Raw genomic sequence first — 25297 nt, 5'->3', positions numbered from 1 at the left:
GACAGGAGCCGGTTGTATGCCATCGCCAAGTTTACAGACTTCGCAGTTGATGGCATCAACTCACAAAATAAGCCCAGAAAGATAACAACAAACAATCATTATGGTTAGTAGGAAGACTCCCAATCAATTTACTATTTAAGATGTGAACACGAAGCGCAATCCAAGAGATGAAATATGTTTTCCCAATATTTCTGTGGGGTGCTTTAGAACAGAATCGCTATAAATTGAATTAACTAATTTTCAAAAAACAAAGGCGTAGTGAGGAGATATGGAGAATAATTTCTTTCCTTAAGACTAGGGGCCTCTACTAGGAGTGGCTAGAATCCTCCCCCCCATAGCCTGCTAAAATCTGAATTGAAAGTTGGGAAGCTTATGATGACAACTACAGGATCCAAGTGATTGCTTTTTCTCTAGAGTAGATGGAGTAGAAGCATTCAAAGAGTTAACTTTGCTATGGAAAATTAAACAGAGAGGTGGTTGGTCTTAGGCAAATGAAGCTGTAGCTAAGAATCTATGATGAAGTTTGGTGAAATTGATCGTCTCAATGGATAGGACTTTTAATACTACTACCACTGTATCATTTCATATATCTCCTGTTGCAATTTGTACCAAGGATCCCGCACCAATTCACAGGGGTAAAAGTCATAGTTGGAAGAAGTACCTGTATTTACTAGAACAGTTGTAGCACTGTAACTTTTTCCTGTCTCAAGATCCTCACATAATAATCCCTATTGGAGGAATACAATCTAAATGAACTTGACAGAAGGATAAATCAAGATTCTGTCTCAGTTACATGCCTGAACATTTTCACAACCAAATTAACCATAGTAAAATAAATGTAACTACCAACTGTAGCCAATATATCTCTAACATTTTAAATTGGACCTTCAGCACTTTTAGGAATTTCAAATTAATTAGAATAACTGTATGCAACCATACCTCTGACAATCCAAGATGCTGGACACATTTCTAATTCTTTGAGTCCTTGCCGATCAAAATCACCAATTCTTAAATGCTGATTTTATGCTAATAGAGAGAACCCGTCCCTGACGGTCAAAACTGGAAAAAAAAAAAAAAACCCCGCAAACATGGATGATATAGACAACAAATGAGATAAATCTCTGCTTCAACAGGATCAACACAGCTCCAAAATGTGAAGATGCACCCTTTGGGGGATGGTTGCTTGAAAATTCTGAAAACCTATCAGTTTACTTGCGACAATAATAATTCTAATGCATCAGGATAACATATCATGTTTTAGGGAGACACAATTCAAGAAAGCAGTCAGTGAAAAACAATTCACAGCCCTCATCAGTGCCCTATACAGATTAATGAAATGCACGAATCATCTATGGAGTAAATATAACTGTTACTGCGGATTTTTTCAAGAAAATACATTTATATGGGGGGGTTAGAGAAGAAGAAAAAAACAGAGGCAACACCAACGGATATCTGTTCATACTAAACCATCCAATCTACTTTAAACTGTGCATAACTGCTTTTCCACAAGACAATCTAATTTGATGACCTAATGTATTTCCTTATTGAGCTACTGTGTTTGTTTCTATGACATTTGTTTTTCTTCATCTGATCAAAAAGTATCAACCTGTTCCAAGTACTGAACAGTGCAGTAATGCCCCCACAAAAACATTGGGTCCACTGCTCACCAATTTGGCACTCAAGGAACAAATGTATGCCTTTGAGAAAGTGCTCCGGCATGATACAGATTGAGGTGGCGTATGGCATTGGGCACCAATTCTCTCAATTCAGGATTCACCACAGAATGGTCTGCCCCCTCGAGCGCAGTCAACACCCTAGCTTGTTCCAAAGCTTCACTGTTGCTCGTATGTAATGCAAGGTAGCAAAGGAGAATCAAACCATGCAGCAGTGTCAGTTCATTGCCCCTTAGCATTCTCATCAAAGTCGGCACACCATTGAACTCAATTATCGTCTTCGAATGCTCCGTACGAAGAAAATTGTCAGGAGAAGCAAACTTGCTCAGCGCAATGGCAGCTTCTGCAGCCACATCCAGGTTCCTATGACCAAGCTGACTCACCAGCTGACCAATGACCCGGGTCTCTCTGGCAGGAAATGTCCTAGCCAATGAACCCATCGATTTAATGGCCGGGATTTGCAACACCTGGCTGTCCAACTCTCTAATCACCTTCAAGAGCTGATCCACAACGGCCTTGGCAGCCGGTGAATTAGTCCTGAATGCTGCACGTCTCAGGTCAGCATTGGATTCGGCTGCAGCCGTTATCTCCATTATGGTCATCAAGCAATTGTACCGCAACTCTCCTTCTTCTTTCTCCACCAACTTCGCCAAACATAGCAGCCCTTTCGTGTCTGTTATCGTCCTACTATTCGACACACTCCCTCTCGCAAGCTTCCACAAAGCCTCAGCACAACTAATTTTCAGACAAAGCTTGACTTCCGGCCTCTCGTTCTCCCTCTCTCTCCTATGCTTACTCCCCTCGGAATTGTAATAATAACTATAATAGTAATTCGAGTTCGAACTCCCATTTGAATTCGAATATTGTCTACTACTGGGTCTAGCTAGTGATTTCTTCTCCATCTCCTTGTTAATTTGAACAATGGAATGAATGCTTTGCTTACCCAGTTGTTGATCTCTGTGATCGTCCGCAAAGGTCTCGAACGACAAGATCGTCACGAGCGGCCTTATCACGTTTTCTCTGGCGAAACACTCTTGCGCGAGAGGGTCGTGCTCGGCCATCCTAGCCACCAGGCTCGCCAACTGAGATTGAACCCTCACCGGCGAGTCCCCGAGGGCCTGCACTACAATCTGAACCCCGAGCTCGTTCACGATGCTCCTCACTCGGTCCAGCTCGTCCGCCAGGGTGTGAAGCGCGCTCGCCGCCGCGACCTGCGCGTCTGGAGACGCGCCCTCCTTCAGGAGCTTCAGCAACGGAGGGACTCCACCTTCGTCCACGACTATCTTCTTGTTCCTGTCGTTATCTTTGACGAGCGAGGCGAGTTCGTTCGCGGCTTCGACTCGTTCAGTGAGTTGCGCCATTTGGAGCGTAGCGATGTAGGACCAAACCCAGGCGATTATCGGATCGTTGCTCGCGATTGGCGGGAGAGACAGGACGATTCCGGTGGTGTTTTCAGAGTCGAAGACGCTGAGGAGCCACCTCATGTCGCCCATGGACGACTCCAGAAGGCCGAGGACTTTGCGGAAATCAGCGGCGCTCACGATCGTTACGACGCGGCGGAGGACGCTCTGGCGCTTGCACTTGCGGACTAGGGTTAGGGCACGCTCCAGGTTCTTCGAGACCTCGGCAATCACTCGCCGAATCGGGCGCTCGTAGAGGGACGGCGTCGTGGTGGCCAAACGGACCAGGGTCCGAAGCATCTGCTTGAGCCGCTCCACATACTTGCCCACCTCGATGCACTCCAGCTTGAACGACTTGGCGTCATCCGCCGCCGAGCGAAACTGCTCAGCGAATAGAATCGGGTACGAGAGTTCGTCCGCAATTCGCTTCTCCTCCGAGGCCATTCAGCGACTCAGACGCTGACTCACCAAATCAATCGGCGAAGAATTAGAGCACAAGTTAGACTTTTCTTGTGTACGGGTACAGTGAGTCTACGCCGAGTCAGAAGGCTTTCGTCTGAGTTACAGAGGTCTGGGTCTGGGTCTGGGTTTGGGTTTGGGTTGGTGGGACCGTTTCGTTTCCGTTTCGCTCCGTTTCCTTCTTTCTCCGCATGTCTGTGTCTGCGTTTAATAGGCCTGCATTTTCTTGGAAAATCGTGCAGTGAGAGCGCGTGGGGTTGGGAAGTCCTGGCGGATTAGTGTATCGAGGAGACTGCTCAATTACGCGGGGAATTGCCGTTATTTACGACGTTTAGTAGGAAGGACGTTTAAGAAGCGAGTGAAAGTGTTTCGCATTTAAAATTGATTTTAAATTAAATAGTAGAAAATAAATTATTTGAATATTATGTTTTAAAAAATATGTGATTTAAAAATGTAAAAAATTATTTTTTCAAATCGCAGACAATATGATATGTTTTTGGAAACATTAAATTTTAAAGTCTCACGTGCGATTTTAAATGTCAAATTGTAATTTTGTCAAATACTTAATTGAATTTTTTGAAATTACTTTTTCAAATCGTACATTTTAAGATCATTATTTTTAAATCGCATTTTTTGAAATTGAAAATCCAAACATACCCTAAAAGCATGGATGGAGGACTTAATATAATTTGAATTCCTTTTTCTTTTTGGTAAGTGTAATATAATATGTGGATTTATCATAAACAGAATGATAATAGAAGGGAAGAAAATTTGCTAAGGAGAAAAATACGATAAAATTAAAAAACTGTCCCGCACTTTTAATTAAGATTAAAACCCGTTACCCAACTATGGAATAATGGAAATATGAAGAGCCGTTGAAGTGTTAGGAGAGCGAGCAAATTTGAAGATTACTTTCATCTTATTTATTTTTTGTTTTTCTTTAAAAAAAAAAAAATTAATGTTTGAATTCCACGCTCTAACCACAACACAGGAATGAGAATGAGAATGAATGAATCCTGCTTGCGTGACCCACATGGGCATGCGTGTAGAACACCCATGTCATGACTTTTTGACCTGACATGGGAGCCGGTTGTAAACGTCCGCCGATGACAACCATCTTACCAAGGTGGGAGTATTATTTATTTATTTTTATGTTTTATAGATAGGTGGGAGTATTGTTTAATTAGAAGATGACTCAAAATCGAGATTATTTTGTAAGTTAGCTTGAAAACAAGTCAAAAAGAATTAAACAGGAAAATATAAAATTATTCTCATCACACAACCCGACCAAGATATAGTAATAATAATAATAATAAAAAAACAAAAAAGAATATTGGTCGGACATGAACTATTTTAAAAGGTCATATTATTGAAAGGATAACCATTTTTTAGTAGTTTAAACAAGTAGATTAGATTGCCTAATTGGATGGGATCGAGTGGAATGAAGCTGTTCATTCACTCACATGAGCGAACACTCGAATCCCACCTGTTTGGATAGGTGCTTAGGCAGTCCGAACATCCAGTCGGCCCGAACACGTTGCTAATATGAATCCAACCTAATCAGCATTAGCAAAGCACATGCATAAGCATAACCAAGTGTTACGTATCAGCAGCAAGTTGGCCCTGCGGCTCATTTATTTGACACACATCCAATTCCACACAGTTAAACAGCAGTTGTCTTTCTTTCCAAATTTCAAATATAAAGGTTTAGCACCGAATCGTGCTAACTATTCCTTTCAAAGCTTAGCTAGAAGTCCATTCTGGATAGGCTTTACTGCTATCCCATTTTCCTTAATTTCCACATCGCTTACACTCGGAGGGACATCCACTGCTGGCGAGCAATTGAAGAACCCATGTGGCTGCATAAACAAACAGCAAAAAGGAACCACATTATGTCTTCTTATCAATTCTGATGTATGCACAGACAAAGAAGAAAGAAATCTTAGACACATATGAGTGGAATACCATGAGCGTAAAACCAATGCGATCCACCGGCATAACAGGCCAGTCTTCCAGCCGAGGAATGTGTGTGACTCCAAATACATACCTGTAATTATTTGACAACACAATCAAATTCAGCATGTGAAGAATTACATGCATAAGAACAAGATCATTTACCAAGCGATGTCTAGATACCTTCACCACTAGATTTGGCTCAACTATACAAAAATCATCGAAACGTGCACTCGTACCAAGTCCAAGACTATATGTTCAATGTATTATAATTAGCTAAGTAAAAGTCATGATCAAATTTACATGATACTCACATAAATAGATACCTAGATTGCATTCACATAGAACAGAGCTTTTTGCAAATAAATTCACGCATGCACGCAGACAAACACACACATTCACGTGTTATAAATATATCTCGTTGATAAAATAGAAGAGAACTAACCAGAGAACTATGTCAGCTTCTTCCAGTGATCGATTTTGCTTAACCCAAGTAGCCAATCCTTCCCCAACACGTGGATTTTGATTAGGAAACTCTCCCCCAGGATGCATTTCACCACGTGCATACGGTGTGACCCAAAGATTATGCTTTAAGAAAGCGGCTCTCCTTAGAAATTTTGCCTCAGAACCAGCTAATGGTAAACAATTTGAACCAGGTACAAGTTTGTATCCTGTTAGCTGTCCAGTCCGGTTGACGTTTCTTGTGTTTCTAACCTAAATTAGAGAATGAAATCATTAAAGTAATTAACTAAGGACTAGAACTCAATAAATGATAAAGTGTAGGCATCTCTACAAACGTAAGCAACTCCTCAACAAAGAAAACCGAATTGAACAGCAAAACACCAAACAAGTTATCAAACCTACCACTAACATTTGCAGAACTACCCTCACACATGACTACATTCCCAAATCTCTCTTAACAAGTCCAAAGCAAGAATGACAGAAGAAAAAGAATTAATCGACATATGCGAACAATAGTGCTTTTTAGAATAAATCAATAATCATAAGATATGAGCAAGGAATCGTAAAAAGAAAATACAATCCTAAAACATAAGACTGGAACAGTAAATTACAGGTAAAAAGTTTCAAAAAAAGCAGATGAAGATTATATATAGGCTACACTGAGTTCCCTACCTATAATGAATCGAAGTGACAACTAAAAACACAATCTTGAGAACCAACATCAGTTGTCATCCAAAATACTAAAGCAAAAACGAAATGAGAGAGGTTTTGGACAAGTTATGACATTAAACTTAAGGAATCTTACAATCCAATGGCGAGCAGATAAAGGATTACAATCACGTATTGCTTCCAATTCAGATCTCAGAAGTTCCTCTTCAGCATAGAAAGCATTGTTATGGACATTATTCTTTCCCGGTTCTTCAACTTTAACATTCACCTCAACAACCTAAAAGAGAAAGACAGTCCAGATCTATTAATCATAATGGGGACAAATTTGACAATGATTTTGTTAGCCACAAATTTGACAATCATCAGAAAAGTGTTGGCCACATCTGTGCAATAACCCAAAAGAACTAATCATAATTATGCTCTCCATATTCATTTAAATAGCTAAATCGACTTAGTTCACATCCAGTGTTGGACTCAAAATATGTCTGCAGAATGTTCTCACTACATGATCCAAGCAATCACAAGCTCCCACACTCAGGGGAACTCATATTGCACAGCAGCGCCCCGAGTCACATACCATTACAAGGTTTGACTTTAAATATCATTTGTAACGATTTAGAGATGCATTAGCCACACCTATGTAATACTTCAAAAAGTAAGCACAACAGGCTCTCTAGAATCGCTTATATAGCACAGATCAACCTAGTACATGTCCAATGTGGGATTCAACACACACTAGTGCAATGCTCTTATGCCACATAACCCAGGGTAGTACCATAGGTAGCATGACATTATATACTATCCATCAGAATGTCATCCAAGTTCGAAGATGACTAGGCCTGCGAAGTGTGTCAAAAAATTTAATAGCTCTTAAATAATGAAATATAAAAAGACAAGATGGTTAGCTATAAACTGCCTGCCTGTGATATAACAATATAATCAGGTATACAGAAGAAAGAACCTAAACACAAACTTACCTGATTAAATGTTTCACCAGGCTTGCAATCAACTGCCATGTCCATACGAGCTACAAAAAAGTGTTGATGGACAGGAGCATATAAGCCAGGAGCAATAGTTGTACCATATTTTCGGGTTTCCCCTGGTTGCAGTGCTCCTAAGCTAAGTATTCCAGTGAGTTTAACCTCAGCTTCAATCTTTCCATCCTATAACAAAAGAAATGAAGCGAGAATTTATCTTGAGTGGCTTGCTTCAGCCAACTAAAAAGCAAATTAAAGAATAAAAAATAAAATGGGGCAGCACACTATAGCAAGCAACTCAAAACAAATAAGAACATAAGTAGACAACCAAATGTTGCCATGTGAAGGTACGGAGCCCCAATACGGCCCTCAGATGACTGTTTTACAATTTGAAAGAGCAACTGCTGCATTTTAACATGACAATGCAATACAATCAAATGGGATTCACAACCAGATCAAGGTTGACTAACTTGCCTGATAAAAATGCCAGAAGAATCCATACTCATAGTTAGCCACAGTGCATATAAAAGACACTGTCAGCCTTCTAGACCGTCGAACTTCTGCTAAACCTGATCTCCAATCTTGATGTTTCCACAGAATCCCATGATCCTCTTCGTGCAAGCAAACACAATTCTCAGTTGTTTCAACGCCCCCATTGAAATTTGTAAAGTGTGCATCAAAGTACTTGATATACCCTAAACAATCACAACCCTGCAATGGTAAAATTATGTCATACAGAATCACTTTTAAACCAAAAGAAAGTGAAAGTTGTAAACAACCCTGAAAAGAAAAGGGCAAAAAAAAGCATCCTGACCTTCTTAAGTGAATGTGCATTTTTTCCAAGCCCATCTTCCCCTGCATCAAATGCATTCTTCCTGTAATGTGGTTCATTCGGATCTCCATAAGGGACCACCATCTCAACAAAACTTAATCTGTGTGCTACAGGTCTCCGACCTCTACTACCGTCAATATATGCAACAGAATAAATTACCAAACCCTCCCTTGGAGTGAAACCAATACGAAAATTCCACTGCCAACCAGAAATGAAAATAAAATAACAACAAATACAACTTGTTGAACTTAGACTAATCAATAATGTAGTTCTGCAAACAAGCTAGCACCTTCTGCCATTGAACAAAGTGGCCATTAACACGAAAACTTGGACCCTCAGGCTGAATGATTTGTAAAGGTTTCACATCACTTCGATCAACACCTCCACGTGTTTCTCCAGGAGTGTAATTTCTCAATGGGTCAGCAGGTGGTAAGGGAATAAGTTTACGGTCTTCAAACTCAATAACCACCATATTTTGCATATCAACAAGTACATGGATTCCTTCAACTGGACGAGCATAACCGTTTTCCAAAGGGCAGTCACTCTCAGTTCTACAGAAGATAAGTGGTTTAGCAAGTCTGCGGCTAGGAGCATCAACATCACTGTGATATCCAGCACACCTGTAAAAAGAGTTAGCACACTGGAGAGTTAAAATGAGTTAAAATGAGACTTAAAACATATTTTCCCATAAAATCCATGAAAAATAATCTCAATGCAGTAACTAACCAGGGATCGACCATCACAAGATCCATATCCTCGATACCCCTTCTCTTCATGGCCTCCCTAAATGGAGGAAAGTCCTTGACAACAGCTTCACATTCAGCATATTCCACAGCATCCTGTAATGGTAGAATCAAATAAGAAGAATGTTGACATTGGACTAACACGTATAGAATTGATTAAAATGGAATTAGGATGATACTTAGTGGAGCCGGGTATGAGAAGTTAAAGCATGCGATCAAAGAAATGTTGTAAGAGACAAGCCAATCATCAGTCATAAAACCATTTATTTACAAAATCATAAAATCAGAAGCAAGCAAAAGGTTATGATAGGAAGGTTGCTGAAGAGTTTGGGTAACTTCCTTAAGAATGGATAAAAATAAGGCAGTCTACATTATAGCATGCTTTTCCAAAAACCTATTCCAAACCCTCTCTCTTGAAATCACAATCATGTCAAAACGCATAATAGCTTATATTTCAAGATAGAACATTTCTTCTTGTAGATTCACACGAGAGCCCTGCTAAAATTCCAACCAAATCAATTAAATATATATAGCACACAGTTTTAATACTACGATGAAGGCATTCTCTGATGGTAGATATTAATTTTCAAATGAGATTTACGCTTGGATGAAAGCTTCAAATTTCTTCACTCGCCTAGTCAAGATGATTGATCTAACTTCAAATACCAATCAAATTCTAGTGGAGCTATTTAAATTATAGGTACTAATAAAATGCATTGCAACTGGTATTATCATCAAGTAGCAAATTTTCAGCTTAAGTTCAAAGAAAACAATAATAGAACAATATACCATGGGAGGCTGAACATCCGGAACAACTTTGGATGAGATAGCTTTGCCCCTATGGTGACCACCTCGAGTTGCTGCATGAACTTCTGATAGTTCAACGATCCATATGCTTGTCTCATTCGACTTTTTGTTATACACGACTAGTCTTGCTTGCCTTGGAGGAAGCTTACTAGGAATTACAGGTCCGCCTTTTGTTTTGGGAAGTAATGATGGCTGGAAAGGAGGGAAGAAATATGCATCTGCCAAAGCAACAACGCTCTTATCTGGTTCCACCAAAGTTACTTCAATAAAGCGCATGCTATCCCTCACCTAAAAGTTCAAGAAACAGTATCACTTATTCAAGCAGATATTAGAACTGAAAAACATGTAAAATGAACTCTGATTATTTCATGATCTCAAGCATAATTCAGGTTAAACAAAATAATAATGCAATTAACCTCAGGGGTTGCTCCAGCTGCCCTGACAGTTGCCACTGCCACAGAGATTTCGGCAGCAGATAAAGGGTCCAAAGGGTGGCTGGTTTGAGCCCTCACCATGATTGGGACACCTATGCAATCAAACAAGCAAGATTCATGAGCAACATAAGTGAAAGTAATGCTACCCAACCTTTCATATACCTAACAAGACAAGCGTTTTTGTGGGTAGCAATCAAATTTGGAACTTTCAGCAATTGGAAGCAGAAAAAGGCACCCAAGTCAATTCCGCATCCATAATATATTTGACAACCTTAAAATTTTAAAATATACAAGCAAATAAAGAAAGGACATTGAGGATGAGATTAACAACCTCAAAACCATTAGATTGAACACCTCAGACACTAAATCATATTATTTTAGTGTTTGGTTGCCGAGAAAACGAAGAGAAGGAAAGGGAATTATAAATGTTTTGAGTGTCGGAGTTGTAATTACTTGGGACCCGAGAAGGCCAAAAAGTCCACCCATTTGACCCCACTTTGCTTACTTTAGTTTGATCCTGGAACCCAAAACAACTACTTTAAAAAAAAAAAAAAAAAAAAAAAAAAAAAAAAAAAAAAAAAAAAAACCTCCAGAGTCCATGTTTTCTCAGCAACCAAACACATGTTTAAGAAAACCACTGTTCAAAACCGAGATAAGTTAAACAGTCCTAAAAATAAAATTCAAAACAAAAAGGCAAAAATATGCTTTTATTTTGTATATCTTTTTAACCTTTGGTGGAAGCAGTGTTTGTAGGAGGGTCAGTGATGGTATCAAAGGAGCGGATCATGGTCGCCACGGACGACCTCTTGAGGGCCGGATCCTCCGACGGGTCGGACCCGGCAACGGCCCAATCGCCGGAGGGCTTTCCAAGCAGAGCAGTAGGAGGAGTTTGAGGTGGCAATGATTTGGTGACAGTGGGAGCGCAACAAGGCGTCGTTTTTTCCTGAGTTGTGGCCATTGTAAAGGGTTGGCGAGCTCACCGTATCCACCGTAGTAATTGTCACTGTAATACTCCACTGACATACAGCAATGCCGAGAGACCCCAACGTTTTCTTTCCCCTCTCGCTTCTCACTTTCTCGCTCTTTCCCTCTCGCTTTCCCGGAAAGAAAAGAAGAAAACGAACAATAATGGAAGTGAAAATGGAAATGTCTCTGTTTTTTCTTTGCGTAGGTGCTTAGGTGAGTTGCGCTGATTGCTGTTGAGGTTCTATTTATAACAAAGACGTCAATAACGAAGAAGTGGGGCTTCACGCTTTCGCTTCTACTTTTGGGGGAGGGGGGGAGTTTTCCCTGGTTTCTTTATTTAATTTTAATTTTAAAAAATAAAAAAAAAATATATATAAGTACTTTTATGTATACATTCTTTGAATTTTGGTCCCTTATCACATTAATTGTGGCTTGAAATTTCATCCAATTCCGTACATATTTTTATCAATTTGTTTAATAGTCTATTTAAATTACAAATATTCCATTTCTACCAAAGAAAACAACGAACAAACAAAAATTAAGAGTGAGTTATGACCACGACTAAGGATATCTTTTAATTTTTTTATTTTTTTTTTGTCTGAATTCTACTAAATTTGGTGCTTTGAGCAGTCGGGGTGCAGTGGCTTCTTTAAAATTGTGTATTTAATTTCTTTTACGGACTCCTTCAAAATTTAGGACAATTTGTACGAATTTAGAAGGACAAATTTGGTACTCAGTGAGGGATTCCATAAAGACCTAAAGTCAAAGAGTGATTAAAAATTATTTTTTTTTCTCACTTTTGTTTTTTATTTTTATAAATAAAAATATTAATAAACAACTTAAAATTCAAAATACTCAAAATTATTTTCACATTTATATTACATTAACATTTTTTTAAAAAAAAAAATTAAACAAAAATACACTGCAAAAACTTTTACCAAATAAAAGAATATTTTCATATAATTTTAGTTAACTTTGTTTTTAAAAATAAACCAAAAATAAATAAAAATAAAAATAGATTTTTATGTGAGGGCCTGCCAAAAGTTTAACGCGGGACTAAATAAGGACAAAGCAGGCGCCAGGCATGAACTACTGGACTAGTGATAAGAGCAATGTTTGTCCGAGACGTCATGCAAGCGATCCAAACGATTGTGATTGCGGACCCATGTCTTTATAGGCAAACTTATCTTTGAGAAATGGTATATATATATATATATTTCTTACACATTTTTATATAATTAAATTTTATAATGAATTTGAAAATATAATATGTATGAAATATATTTTATTACTTCTCCAATTAATATATATCTACTCTCGAGTGAAGAAGAGGAGATTAAGACTTAATTACTTTTTTTTTCCTTAATTATGATGATTCCGAGGTTCATATGCAAAGCATGCAAGGCATGGTTTTTTTTTTTGTTTTTTTTTTTGGCACACTAAAGCATGACTCTTTCACGTAAATTTAAAATTGATTGGTTATATTATTTATTGAAAATGATATACAGATCAAATTTGAATACAAATATTTAATTGGTAATTTTGTATTCTAATTAAATAATTGTATTTCAAACAAAATTAAGAAAATACAAAATTAATCCGTATAGGTCCAGCGAGTTACAAATAAAAATACTATTCATTTCGCTCTATTGCAAGCATTTGGAGTATGAGGTTGGTAAGACAAACTGCAAACATGTTGAATAGTAAATCGTGGTAAAGAGATAGGTTATACGAATTAACTTTATACGAAATTCGTGGATTAGTGTTTGAAATAATCAAGTTTATGTCACTATCGGGTCAACTGCTTGACCAGTTTATTAATCCTGAGCCAACCCGTCTGATCCCTTAAAAATTAGTTTTTCTCCCCCTTCTATAATAAATACAAGTTGAAACGAGACGAATGGATTGTGTTTCGGTCAAATATGGTCAAACAGAACATATTTGAGTATAAACGGATCATGTTAGGTTGATATGATACGACATGTTTAATAAATGAGTTATGTGAATCGGATTGAATCAACCCATCATGTCCCATTTATTATTAAACGGATCATGTTGGGTGATGTGTCCAGCTGTGTCAGGGTTGATGAGTCGAACCCGACACAACAACCTAGACTACCTATCCTAAACTATATATAATGAATAATGCTACACTTCAAATTTATTTATCACACTAATTAATATGACTTTTTAAGTATTTTTTTTTTAAAAAAAGTTGTTGACATTGTAAGCTTAAACAGCCTTATTAACCTATGCGACATGGTTTGAAAAATAACATTATTCGTATATGATTAATAAAATCATGGTGATCTTCGTTCTAATCACAAATTGTAACTTTAGATGACAATGACACCAAAGCCACAAATTGTATTAAAAAATAAATAAATAAAAGTTAGGAAGAGACAGCTAGAAGCAACTATACGTGGTACAAAAGAGCCCCACCATGCATGTACTTTTCTAGTGGCCAAAATGACGTCGTCGGTGGGCACGTAGATTATAACTCCGACGAGCAAAAGTTTCTTTCCAAGTACTACCCCACCTCCCACCTCCCACCTCCACCGACCCCCCATAAAGGCCAGAAAGAAGCTCCCTTTGGAGCCCGGCTTTGTCTTGACTTTTCTTATCAATTATTCATGGGAATAAGTTGCACGAGTTAATTGTTGTATTAGGTAAGAGAAGGGCTTGGATAACCCGATAATTAAGTAGCAAATTATCAAACTAAATATATAATCTAAATATTTTAGCTTTTGTTGATGCATGAAATTCTGGAAAACCGTGACATTGAAGACAAATTTCAATTCTTCTAACTTTGTTGGCAGTTCAATTTTATTTTTTTATTTTTTTTAAGAAAATGACGTACCATTTTCTTCATAATGGCTTCATATCGAGTGATGTGTCCGGCCCGGGCCGTGCTAGGATTAAAGAGCCGAACCCAATACAACAACGTGTTACATAATTGGACGAGAATTATTTCTACGATCGTAGAACAATGACTAAAAGAAATGATCTCTTTCTCAAAACTTGTTTTTGACTATGCTAGCTGTTGTTTACAGTACTCACTCTCAATCTCTTGAATCTTCCTCTTCCTCACAACCAGACACCTTTTCTCCCAGATCGTTCCGACTCCGATAAATCTAAAAAGGCATGACTCATTTGTCGATGTGGAAACGTACCCTCGATCACCGCCTCACTCACGCCAGCCAAGGATAAGGACCCATCACCCATGTGTATTTTACACCGAAACAGGCTTTTAATCTCATTGGCAATTAAATTATAACTTTTTTAACATGCATCAATAATACTTTTTTTTTTTTTTTTTTTCCCTAGCCTGGGGGCATTAGAGGACAACCAAGAAGAACGTGGAAAGTAAATTAAAGTAACCCACGCTTACCAACTATTTGTTAGTTTCCTGGATTTCTTTTCTTCTAGGCGACCAAACAAGACAACAGATAAATGCAACCTACACATAAGCTAATTAAAGCAAGACATTGATGCAATATCGTTGCTGAAGCAACTTGCATGGATATTAGTGGAGTTGAAGCAACAGACTCAGGAATATATATATATATATATATATATATATATATATATATATATATATATATATATATATATATATATATATTTATAAATAAAAAAACATAAAATTTAAAAGAATTTTTAAAATTGGAGATAAGGGACCGCCCCCGGCCGAACTCTAACGTGGTTCCACCCTGGCAGTTATTAAAAAAAAAATGAGAATTGTCACATGACAATCTTGTAATATATTATTCCTTTTTGGTTGTGGCCTTTATATCACATTTACGGTATTTACTATGTTTATTATTTTTTCAATAAACATATACGGCATTATGGATATTTCCATTAATTTAGATTACCGTAAATATGGAATCGGTATTATGGTTATTTCTATTAATTTAGATTACCGTAAATATGGAATCGGTTAATTGATTTTAAAATCAATTAACGATATTGTTTCCTTGATGGAAGGAAACAAATACGGTGTTTACCGTTTTGAGGGTCCCTAACCTAGCCTATAAATAGAGTGCCTGTGTACACCATCAGTACAGCCATCAAGCAATAGGCATAGGTTAGAAGATCCCTCAAATAATCTTTCTTGTTCTTCAGATGGATCGTGGAGACGCTTGAGCAAACATGGCTAGAGGTAAGCCTGAATCCTGTTTATTCGTTTTCCGCTGCGCATGTTAGATTAAATAATATGTTGATTATTTCTAACAAATCTTACATAACACTTACCATGTTTATAAAATAATACGACAATTTATGTAACACTTACTACATTAACTATTATATAACAACTCACATTATACTTATTTTTATAAAATATATAATGCAAAGTAATTTTGTAACAAAAATTATAATAAAAAAATTGTTGTATCAAAAGTATTTCTCTTGTAATACATCGTGTATTGGTACATTAAAAAAAAAAAATAATAATTATGACATCTTTTTGTATCTATAACTATAAGCGCGCTATAAGTCATTTTTATAATATTGAAATTCGAAAATCGACTTTAAAAAAAAAAAAAAAAAAAAAATTGAAAATCTTTGTTTTCTTTTTCTGTTTTTTCGCTTTTTTTTTTTTAAAAAAAAAAAAAAATCGAAAATCATTGGGTTGTGTCGTTGTGTACGCAGATGTACATAATCAAACAAGTACAACTAACTATTGAAAGAGATTCGCTTTCACCACACGCTATTATCGTAAGCACCGATTCTCTTACGTACAGGAACCCCCACTGATCTATATTGAAAAATGAAAACACGTTCAGTAGAATGTTTCCTCCCTCTTGGTTTTCTCTCTACGGAAAGTCTAGAGGTTGAGAATTTGTAGTCTCCCACTGTATTTTCCTACGGTTGGGTGTTTGTGTTTTTCTGTTTTTTCACTACGTCTGATTATTTTATGTATTGTAACTGTTATGGAGGAGTTGACAACGATTCTTGGGGGCTCGATGCATCTTACTGACGGAGAAAAGCAAGGAATTCTTATCACTGACGATGATACTGCAGACTTACGTCTGATCAGTGGAAGGTTTGGAAAGTTGATGTCTGAATGGCGAGTTCAAAAAGAGGCATTCCAGGCCATTATGTCCTGTCTATGGAAGCCTTTGGGGCCGGTCATATTCAAAGAACTCAATGACAATATGTGGCTGCTGGAGTTCGCAAACGAAGTAGACAAGCAGCGTGTCAAGGTCCACTACAAAAAAATGTGCAACTGGCCGCGTGTCTACTGTAGCGGTTATTGTAGACATGCGGCCACTTGGCCATATGTAATGGAGACACGTGGCTGGTGGTATAAGAAAAACAAGTGGCCGCGTGTATTTTTTACACGCGGCCAATTGGCCGCGTGTATTTAATACACGTGGCCAATTATTTTAAATACACGTGACCAATTATTTTTATCAAATATATATTAATAAAAACAAATTTTATTAAGGTTTTATACACTATTGATAAAAAATATATATATATATATATATGTATATGTATAAGAGAATTGGCCACGTGGCTTTAGGCCACGTGGCCAGAATTTGTGTAGGTAGGCGCGCGGGAATTGTCCCGCGTGCCACCCGACCATTACTTTCAAACATAATATATATATATATATATATATATATATATATATATATATATATTATATTTAAATATTTGAAAAGGGAAAAAAAATTTCGTTAAATACTGCACGTGTTCTCTCTCTCTCTCTCTCTCTCTCTCTCCGTCAGTACTACACCACCGGCCAGCTCCCCGACTACCGCGTGGCCGGCCTTCCCGACTCTCGCTTGCTCTCTTGCTCTCTCTCTCTCTCTACTAAACTTGCTCGTTCAGGAAAACCACACGTGTGGTTTTCCTTTTTCAGTTATTAAAAATACAATCAATAATTTAAAAAAGAATTAAATAAAAATTTAAATTAAATAAAAAAATAAATTGCCACGTGTACTGAAATACACGCAGCCAAGTGGCCACGTGTATTGAGTACACGTGGCAGACTGTTAGCCGCGTGTACTAAATACACGCGGCTAACTGTCAGCAGCGTGTATTTCAGTACACACGGCAAAATGTGCATTTAGCTACAACCGGATCTAACACGCGCCACACACATGTCCAATGACACGTGGCAAACTGTTCGCCACGTATACTCTGTCTGTACACATGGCGAAGTGCATGTGGCAAATTGCAATTTTTTTTGTAGTGGTCAGTCGTCCTTGGTTGTTTGACCACTGTGTTCTGGTTCTCAAAGAAATGGACGATAGTATCTCCCCTCTTCATATGGATTTTGGTCGTGCACTATTCTAGGTGCAGGTGCATGACATACCACTTACATGCATGACTAGCGAGGTGGGTTCATCAATTGGTAGGGTTGAGGAGGTGGATGTCACAGGTGATGGAGTGGGCTAGGGTCGGTGTTTGCATATCATAATTCATCTGGCTCTTAACTAGCCTCTCAACAGAGGACGGGATCTCATTCTTAATGGTAAATCTGTCTTGGTTTCTTTCAGATATGAAAAACTTCCTCAATTCTGTTATCATTGTGGAAGAATTGTGCATGGTCAATTTACCTGCACGGGAGGTAACAATTTTCGCCTAAATGGAGATAATCCGGTCAAGAGATGGGGAAATTGGTTGTGTGCTAACGATTTTCGGTATCGGAGGAGTTTTCCACTTGTGGGAGGCGATAAAACACACTTGTCTGGCTAGGCGACTGCTAGTACATAGGGGGGTGGTGTCACAGCCGATCATACGGAGGAGCCATCATCTGTCAGCAACCACGGGGGCCTGGAAACGGTTCCACAGTTTCAGTCATGTTCTATGACTAATGCTCCTATTGTCTCGACTTGTTCTCTGAGTGGGGTTGATGTGGAGCGCCAGGAAGGGAGATTGATGATTGGCACAACTACTGTCGATTCCCCAAATCAACCGCTTCCTGTTTTATCCCCAGGTGTCGTGGACATTCACGTAAAAGAATCCCTACTTTCTGTAGAGGGGTACGGGGCAGACACTGTGGGTGTGCATGCTTTGGGTGGGTCTTCTGGAGTTGGTATTGTAAGCACTCTATTAGTTCTTCCCATGTCACCTATCCCACGATGCATGCTGCCACGTTAGGGTCGATTAAGGATAGTCCCCCAAAACCAGGTGTCACGCTGGTGGGGGGGTCCGTGGGGGATGCTGCAACTACTGCAGGTTCACAGCTTCCTTTGGTTGGCTCTTCATCAAATGCTACTACTCTTCTTGCATCTGTTTTGTCGTCCTGTACAAAGCTGACTAAAACCCGTTCATGGAAAAGGAATGCTCGAGGGGTAACCGGGGACTTTATCCCAGCAAGTGAGAGTCATACATCCCCTGTTGACACGCTTTTACCACTCACGTCTATTCAAGGGTCGGGACTCAAGAAGTGTAAGCTTGAAGACGGGACAGATGATATGTTGGCAAAGGCGGCGGCTTAAGATCAGCCCCGCCTGCCACAATGAGTTGTCTCAGTTGGAACTACCAAGGGCTTGAGAACCCTCGGGCAGTTCGCGATCTTCATCAAATGGTGAAGGAAAAGAAACCCAGCTTCCTGTTTCTTATGGAAACACTTAGTACGCATAAGAAAATGGAATTCATTCGATGTAGACTCGGTTTCCCGGGGTTGTTTGTAGTGAATCCTGTTGGAAGGAATGGAGGTCTCGCCTTGTTATGGAAGGAAGGTCCGGACTTAGAAATCTATAATTATTCTTGGTCTCATATCCATGCAGTGATAAAGGATGCTGAGGGAAATTCTTTTTGGCAATTTACAGGTTTTTAGGTGACCCCGATTGTGCTCGTAGGGGAGAGTCTTGGGCTCTTCTAAAACTTTTAAAGTCTTTTCTCCCTTTACCATGGCTTTATGCGGGGGATTTCAAAGAGATTGTGGAACAATTAGAGAAGGAAGGGGCGGCTATCCGACGAGAATCACAAATGGTAGGGTTTCGTGAAGCTTTGGAAGCCTGTGATTTAGATGATTTAGGGTTTATCGGACCTAAGTTCACATGGTGTAATCATCGTATGGATGGATCTTTTACGAAAGAAATGTTGGATAGAGCAGTGGCTGACAGTGCATGGTGCTCCCATTTTCAATCAGTAGCAGTCCATGTATTGGCCTCTTGCACTTCTGATCATCACCCTCTTCACGTTTCCTTTCAGACTGAACAATATTCTTTCAAACGTGGTTTTAAATTTGAGGCTGGTTGGGTGAAGGATGAAGAGTACCAAGCCCTTGTCTGTGCAGCTTGGGAGGTCAACAGTGCAGATTTGAGTCCGATTGGGGATGTGCAAAGCAGGTTGGCATCTTGTCAAAAAACTCTTTCGTTGTAGAGTCAAAGTAAGTTCGGAAGGGCAGCCGATATTTTAAAGAAGAAAAAGGAAGAGTTACTGTCCCTCCAAAGCCGTGCAAATCTAGCCTTTGTAGGGGCTATCAAAACTAGGGCTGGCAAAATGGGTACCCGACACGACTCGTTAAGACCAGTGACCCGTTTAAACTAGACCCAAACATGATCCGTTTATGTTAACGGGTCGGGGCTCAAGACACGACACGAACACGATTATTTCACAGGTCACCCGACACGACCCGTGAAATCACGATGTGCGGATCTGGTGCACAATGTGGCACTCCTTGATGGGCAGCGAGTGGAGGTAGATCTGCTCCAATGACTTTTATCTTCGTCACCGGCACTCACTTTCTGTAATGAATCCATGGTGGCCTTCGGCAATAGAGATCTTAATAGCTACGCAAGGATCAAGGAGTTATGAGTAAGGAGAAATTCATGGGGTGTTTGTCTGAATGGAATATTAGAAATTTAGATATAAAAGCACAAGGGGAGAGGGAAATTGTTTTTCTGGAGTGGATTGGAGAGTTGGAGAAGATATTGAATTATTGATAGGTTGTGAGTCTCTGAATGTTTGGGGTGCATGGCTGATGAGTGGTTTCGTGTTTGTGTAAATGAGGGGAAGTGACTGCTAAGAGTTGTGGTTGATGGCTGAGAATAATTCTCTACGCCAATATACAGCTGAAATCAGGGCTACTTATGATCCTAACCGTTAATTATATAATCAACTTCATGATATATAGAAATTAAAGTTGGATCAAATCTAGTGAGAGTGAGCACACGATTAATTTAAGCACCAGTTACACCATATGTTTTCTCGGGGTAGGACAAACCGGATAGTTGGTTACAGCTGTATGCAATTAATCTCGAAATCAACGGTTCAAATTCACCAACAAAAGATCGCACGGCCTAGAAAATTAAGGAATGAAACGTTATTTTTGGAGCAGCATACGTCGTGCGACGTGCGTGCATTAGGACTGTGCCTCTGCCGAGTTCTCAAAAGAAGCAAAACCGAGGGCGAATTCAATAAACCACGCGTGATAGGCGTTTTCAAAACTAGGAAAAAAATAACTAATTGGGATATAACTAAACCAAGGCATTTCTACTTGAATAGATTCTGCCGCTATAAATTATAATTAACTAAAATGGGTCAATTTCTCTTCACGCTTTAGCACGATTAATTAACCAACCCAACAAGACTACTAAACTAAATAAGCACGGTTAGAATAATGTTAGAAGAATATATTTTAGATATTTGACTTATTAGTCTGATATCAGAATTTTCTATTGAAATTTCTTGCCATTTGTTATACACAATATTTTAGATACTGATTTATTTTCTTATATAGTTTGAAATAATTATAGCCATTAATTTGTTAATCATACATTCTTAATTACTTTACTAATTACAAATTGTCACATTCATTTGTAAATGACTTTGTATTAAATTTTGTAATAACTCAAACATTTTTTATATAATTTTTTAGTGGTTGAAGTAGTAAATGCTATGTTGACTACTGCATCAATTTATTAAAAACTTATAGTTAAAGTTATAATACCCTTACTAGCACACAATATAATAAATTTGGATCAAATGAATGACTTGTGTGTGAGAAACACCATAAAAATTCTTGTCTGAACTGTGCGTTACAACTATAACCCATCATAAAAATTAAACGACTGCGATTGAATAGAAAATAATCACACAGTTGAGAACTTTCCGAATAATGCGTAAAAAAAATAAAAAATAAAAAAATCTATAACATTGAATTAATAGATATATAATTTAATTAAAAAAAAAAAAACACTCATGACTCCTAAAACGAACCGTTTCAAAGCTAAAGCTAACAAAATAAAAAATAAAAAAAAAACCGGTTGAAACTCTTTTTTTTTTAAAAAAAAAAAGAAAGAAAAAAAGAAAAAAGAGAGAGAGAGAAAAACTTTGTTTACATAATTATATGCTTAATAATAATTACAGGAAACTTATAGAAATTTAGGTGAAATTTAATGCAAAGTTTGAATTTTGAAAATTAATCTTAAATTGTTTCATTAAAGGAAATTTTCTTTCCCTTATAGTTTTGTCTTGAAATTTTAAAAATTCAAGACTTAAAGTCATAAAGAGATAATGCAACTAATAGTCTAGGACTTTGAGCACATACTTAATTGTTTAATGTTCATAGTTTAATTTGTGATTATGTGACACATACTTATAATAATGTGATTGTGTGAACTCAAACTTATAGCTTATTTTCTAATTATATATTTATGAATTATGATACAACAATTCATAATTTAGATACTTACATACTTAATATAGATCTAATAATTGTTTCATATTATCTAAGTATTATTATATGATCTCAAACAAAAATGTATTATCATTTGATCTTAAATCTTAAAATGTGATCTAACGATTCTTAAGTATATAATGATGAAAAATATAACAATAGTCAATATAAATATTAACTAACATATATTAAGTTCAATAACATTAACAATTATAATTATTATATAATCATATGGTCTTATATTAATTATGATTTTTTTTTTTTTGATTATATGAACCACATTATCATTGTATATGAATAATATGATTATGTGTCGGAATTGTGATTACATCATATGATTAATATGAATTCATACTTACGTATGTAATCTATATACCTAATTATTGTAGAGGAATGCTACGTATCATCCCCTTATCCTTCTTTTGTCCTCCCAAAATTGATGTGGCTCTTAAAATCACCATTGGATCAAAATCCAACAATGATCTATCATAAATTCAATGGTGATTTTAAGAGCCACATCAATTTTGGGAGGATAAAAAGAGGACAAGGAGATGATATGTAGCATTCCTCATTATTGTATATAAGTAAGACTAATAATTGTTAGATACTTAGAATCGTAAATCATACATTACCATTGTATCTAAGTATCTAGATGCTTAATCATTGTATTAATATGAAGCTTTATTCTTCTTTAGCATATAATTCATACACTTTTTATTTAGAGGAATAAGATAAAATATTGAGTAGATTTAGAGATGCTAAATTTTTACTATAAATATATATCAAGTCAAGCTCGGAGAATTATTAGTCGTTTACTAAAATATTAATAATACAAGATTTTAAGTATTGGCTTGGAATTTTGACTCTCTTAAATAAAAAATAAATATAAAAAATATAAAATAATAATAATAATAAACTAATCGTGTCTGGCGGGTCACCCGCAACACGACCCGCCAAGCCAAGATAAACGGGTCGACCCGTTTAAGACCCAAACCCGTTTATGATAAACCCAAACCCGCTAATTTCGTGTCGTGTTCGTGTCGGATTATCGGGTCGTGTCAAAATTGCCAGCCCTAATCAAAACCCTTCAAGCTGATATTGAGAAAATCTTGGAGAGGCAAGATATGAGGTGGAAGCAACGCTCAAAGCAAAACTGGTACCTACATGGGGACCGGAACACTCAGTACTTCCACTCGTGGGTGAACCAACGTAGGAAGACGAATACTATACGGAGCATTACTGATGATGCTGGCCGGGTTTGGAAAAAGAAAAATGAGGTAAGTAAACAATTTCTAGACTATTATGAGCATTTATTCTCTTCTCAAGGTCCGACAAGAATTGACCAATGTTTGGAGAATCTGGAACCTCGAGCTACCGAAGCTATGAACTCAAGGCTTCTTAGGCCTTTTCTTGAAGACGAGGTCCGATTCACTCTAAACCAAATGCACCCATTGAAATCGCCGGGACTGGATGACTATTCTGCGGGCTTTTACCAAAATTCGTGGGACATGGTGTGATCGGATGTAGCACAAGCAGCCTTACATTTCCTCAATGGTGGACCTTTTGAAGCTGCTCTCAATTCAACAAATTTATGCCTTATTCCTAAGGTAACCTCGCCATCTTATGTTAAGGATTACTGGCCGATCAGTTTATGCAATCTTCTATACAAGATTATTTCCAAAGTGCTCACCAACAGGCTTAAACAGGTTTTACCCGCTATTATCTCCCCGGAACAAAGTGCTTTCATCCCGGGGAGACTCATAACGGATAATATTTTGGTGGCTTTTGAAACTCTTCACACTATGGACACACGATTAAAGGGGAAGGAGGGGTTCATGGCTATGAAATTAGATATGAGCAAAGCCTGTTATAAGCTTGAATGCGATTTTTTGGAGACTATGTTGAGGAAGGTCGGCTTTGCGAGATGGTGGATTAATCCCCTTATGCCTTGTGTTCATACTGTTACTTATTCCATCCTTATTAATGGGAAACCTCACAGTCACATTGTGCCTAAAAGAGGCATTCGCCAAGGGGATCCTCTCTCCCCTTATTTTTTCATCATATGTACGAAGGCGATGAGTTCGATGCTAAATAATTATGCAAGAAGAGGTGCTATCACCAGGATCCCAATTTCTTGAAGGGGTACTAGCATCAATCATTTACCATTTGCGGACGATAGTCTTCTTTTTTGTCATGCTAATCTACAGGAATGGAGGCATATACAAGGGCTACTAGCAAGGTATGAGGCTGCATCAGGCCAGCAACCCAATCGGGAGAAAACATCTATATTTTTCAGCCGAAACACCCGCGAGGAGGTACATGACACCCTACTACAATCTATGGGTGTGAGCTCTACTAATCAGTATGAGACGTATCTTGGTTTGCCAACTCTTATTGGACGATTGCGAATTTCTACTTTTAATAGTCTTAAAGGTAGAATTTGGAAGCGGATAAATGGTTGAAAGGAGAAGTTCTTGTCCCATGCAGGTAAGGAAACTCTCATTAAGTCTGTTCTCCAAGCTATCCCTACATACCCTATGAGTGTTTTCTGACTTCCCAAAACTTTATGCCGTGAAATTAACTCTTTGTTTTGAAAATTTGGTGGGGGCATAAGGACAACGATCGGAAAATCTCATGGATGGCTTGGAGTGGTCTTGGTAGGAATAAAAAATCAGGTGGATTGGGGTATCGTGAATTGGACAGTTTCAACCTCTCCATGCTTGCTAAGCAGGGCTGGAAACTGTCAAAGTTCCCTGGGACTCTAGCTGGCTAGCTGCAAGGGTGATGAGAGAAAAATACTACCCGAACAGTGACTATATGGGGTATTCTCTCGATTATCGCCCCTCATATGCCTGGCGCAATATTTGGAATGCTAAATCAGTGCTGCAGGAAGGAATGCTATGGCGTATTGGAGATGGTACGCAAGTTAAAATTTGAGGGGACCGATGGATTCCATTAACTAGTTCACACATTGTCCAATCACCATGTCATGTTCTAAGGCAGGATGCAAAGGTATGCGAACTCATTGATGTAGAAACCAAATGGTGGAACATACTTTCAACTGAGCAAATCTTCCCAGCGGAGATTGTGGAGCAAATATGCAGCATAGCCATTAGCCCCTAGGTGATGCAGGATCGGCTAGTTTTGGTAGGGACAATGACCAGGCAATTCACAGTGCGCAGCGCTTATCATTTGGAATGTGAGAGGCGAAATCGCCTTCAAGGTAACTGCTCGGTTTCATCCTTAAGGAGTTCCATTTGGACTTTCATATGGA

General features: G+C 38.1%; 2 protein-coding genes across 4 annotated transcripts; both read right to left on the bottom strand.

The window, feature by feature from the left end:
* Positions 1-1352: 1352 nt before the first annotated feature.
* Positions 1353-3815, bottom strand: LOC133866126 (uncharacterized). Its single transcript, XM_062302681.1, has one exon. The coding sequence runs from the start codon at positions 3515-3517 to the stop codon at positions 1679-1681; it is 1839 nt and encodes a 612-aa protein (XP_062158665.1). The 5' UTR covers positions 3518-3815; the 3' UTR covers positions 1353-1678.
* Positions 3816-5136: 1321 nt separating this feature from the next.
* Positions 5137-11598, bottom strand: LOC133866108 (amine oxidase [copper-containing] zeta, peroxisomal-like). Of its 3 annotated transcripts, none has more exons than XM_062302665.1 (13): positions 11139-11598; positions 10392-10501; positions 9958-10263; positions 9152-9264; positions 8715-9045; positions 8408-8623; positions 8068-8304; positions 7594-7779; positions 6753-6893; positions 5931-6199; positions 5669-5735; positions 5498-5579; positions 5137-5391 (listed from the first exon to the last, which is right to left on the bottom strand). In XM_062302665.1, the coding sequence occupies exons 1-13, from the start codon at positions 11365-11367 to the stop codon at positions 5324-5326; spliced, it is 2355 nt and encodes a 784-aa protein (XP_062158649.1). In that variant the 5' UTR covers positions 11368-11598; the 3' UTR covers positions 5137-5323. The 3 variants fall into 3 exon arrangements, with proteins under 3 accessions (XP_062158649.1, XP_062158658.1, XP_062158652.1); XM_062302674.1 differs by lacking the exon at positions 11139-11598 and adding an exon at positions 10741-10883; XM_062302668.1 differs by lacking the exon at positions 5669-5735 and having other exon boundaries at positions 11139-11597.
* Positions 11599-25297: the final 13699 nt, after the last annotated feature.

Source organism: Alnus glutinosa, chromosome 1, assembly GCF_958979055.1.
Source record: "Alnus glutinosa chromosome 1, dhAlnGlut1.1, whole genome shotgun sequence".
Classification (NCBI taxonomy): domain Eukaryota; kingdom Viridiplantae; phylum Streptophyta; class Magnoliopsida; order Fagales; family Betulaceae; genus Alnus; species Alnus glutinosa.
This window is presented reverse-complemented; position numbering and strand designations above follow the sequence as displayed.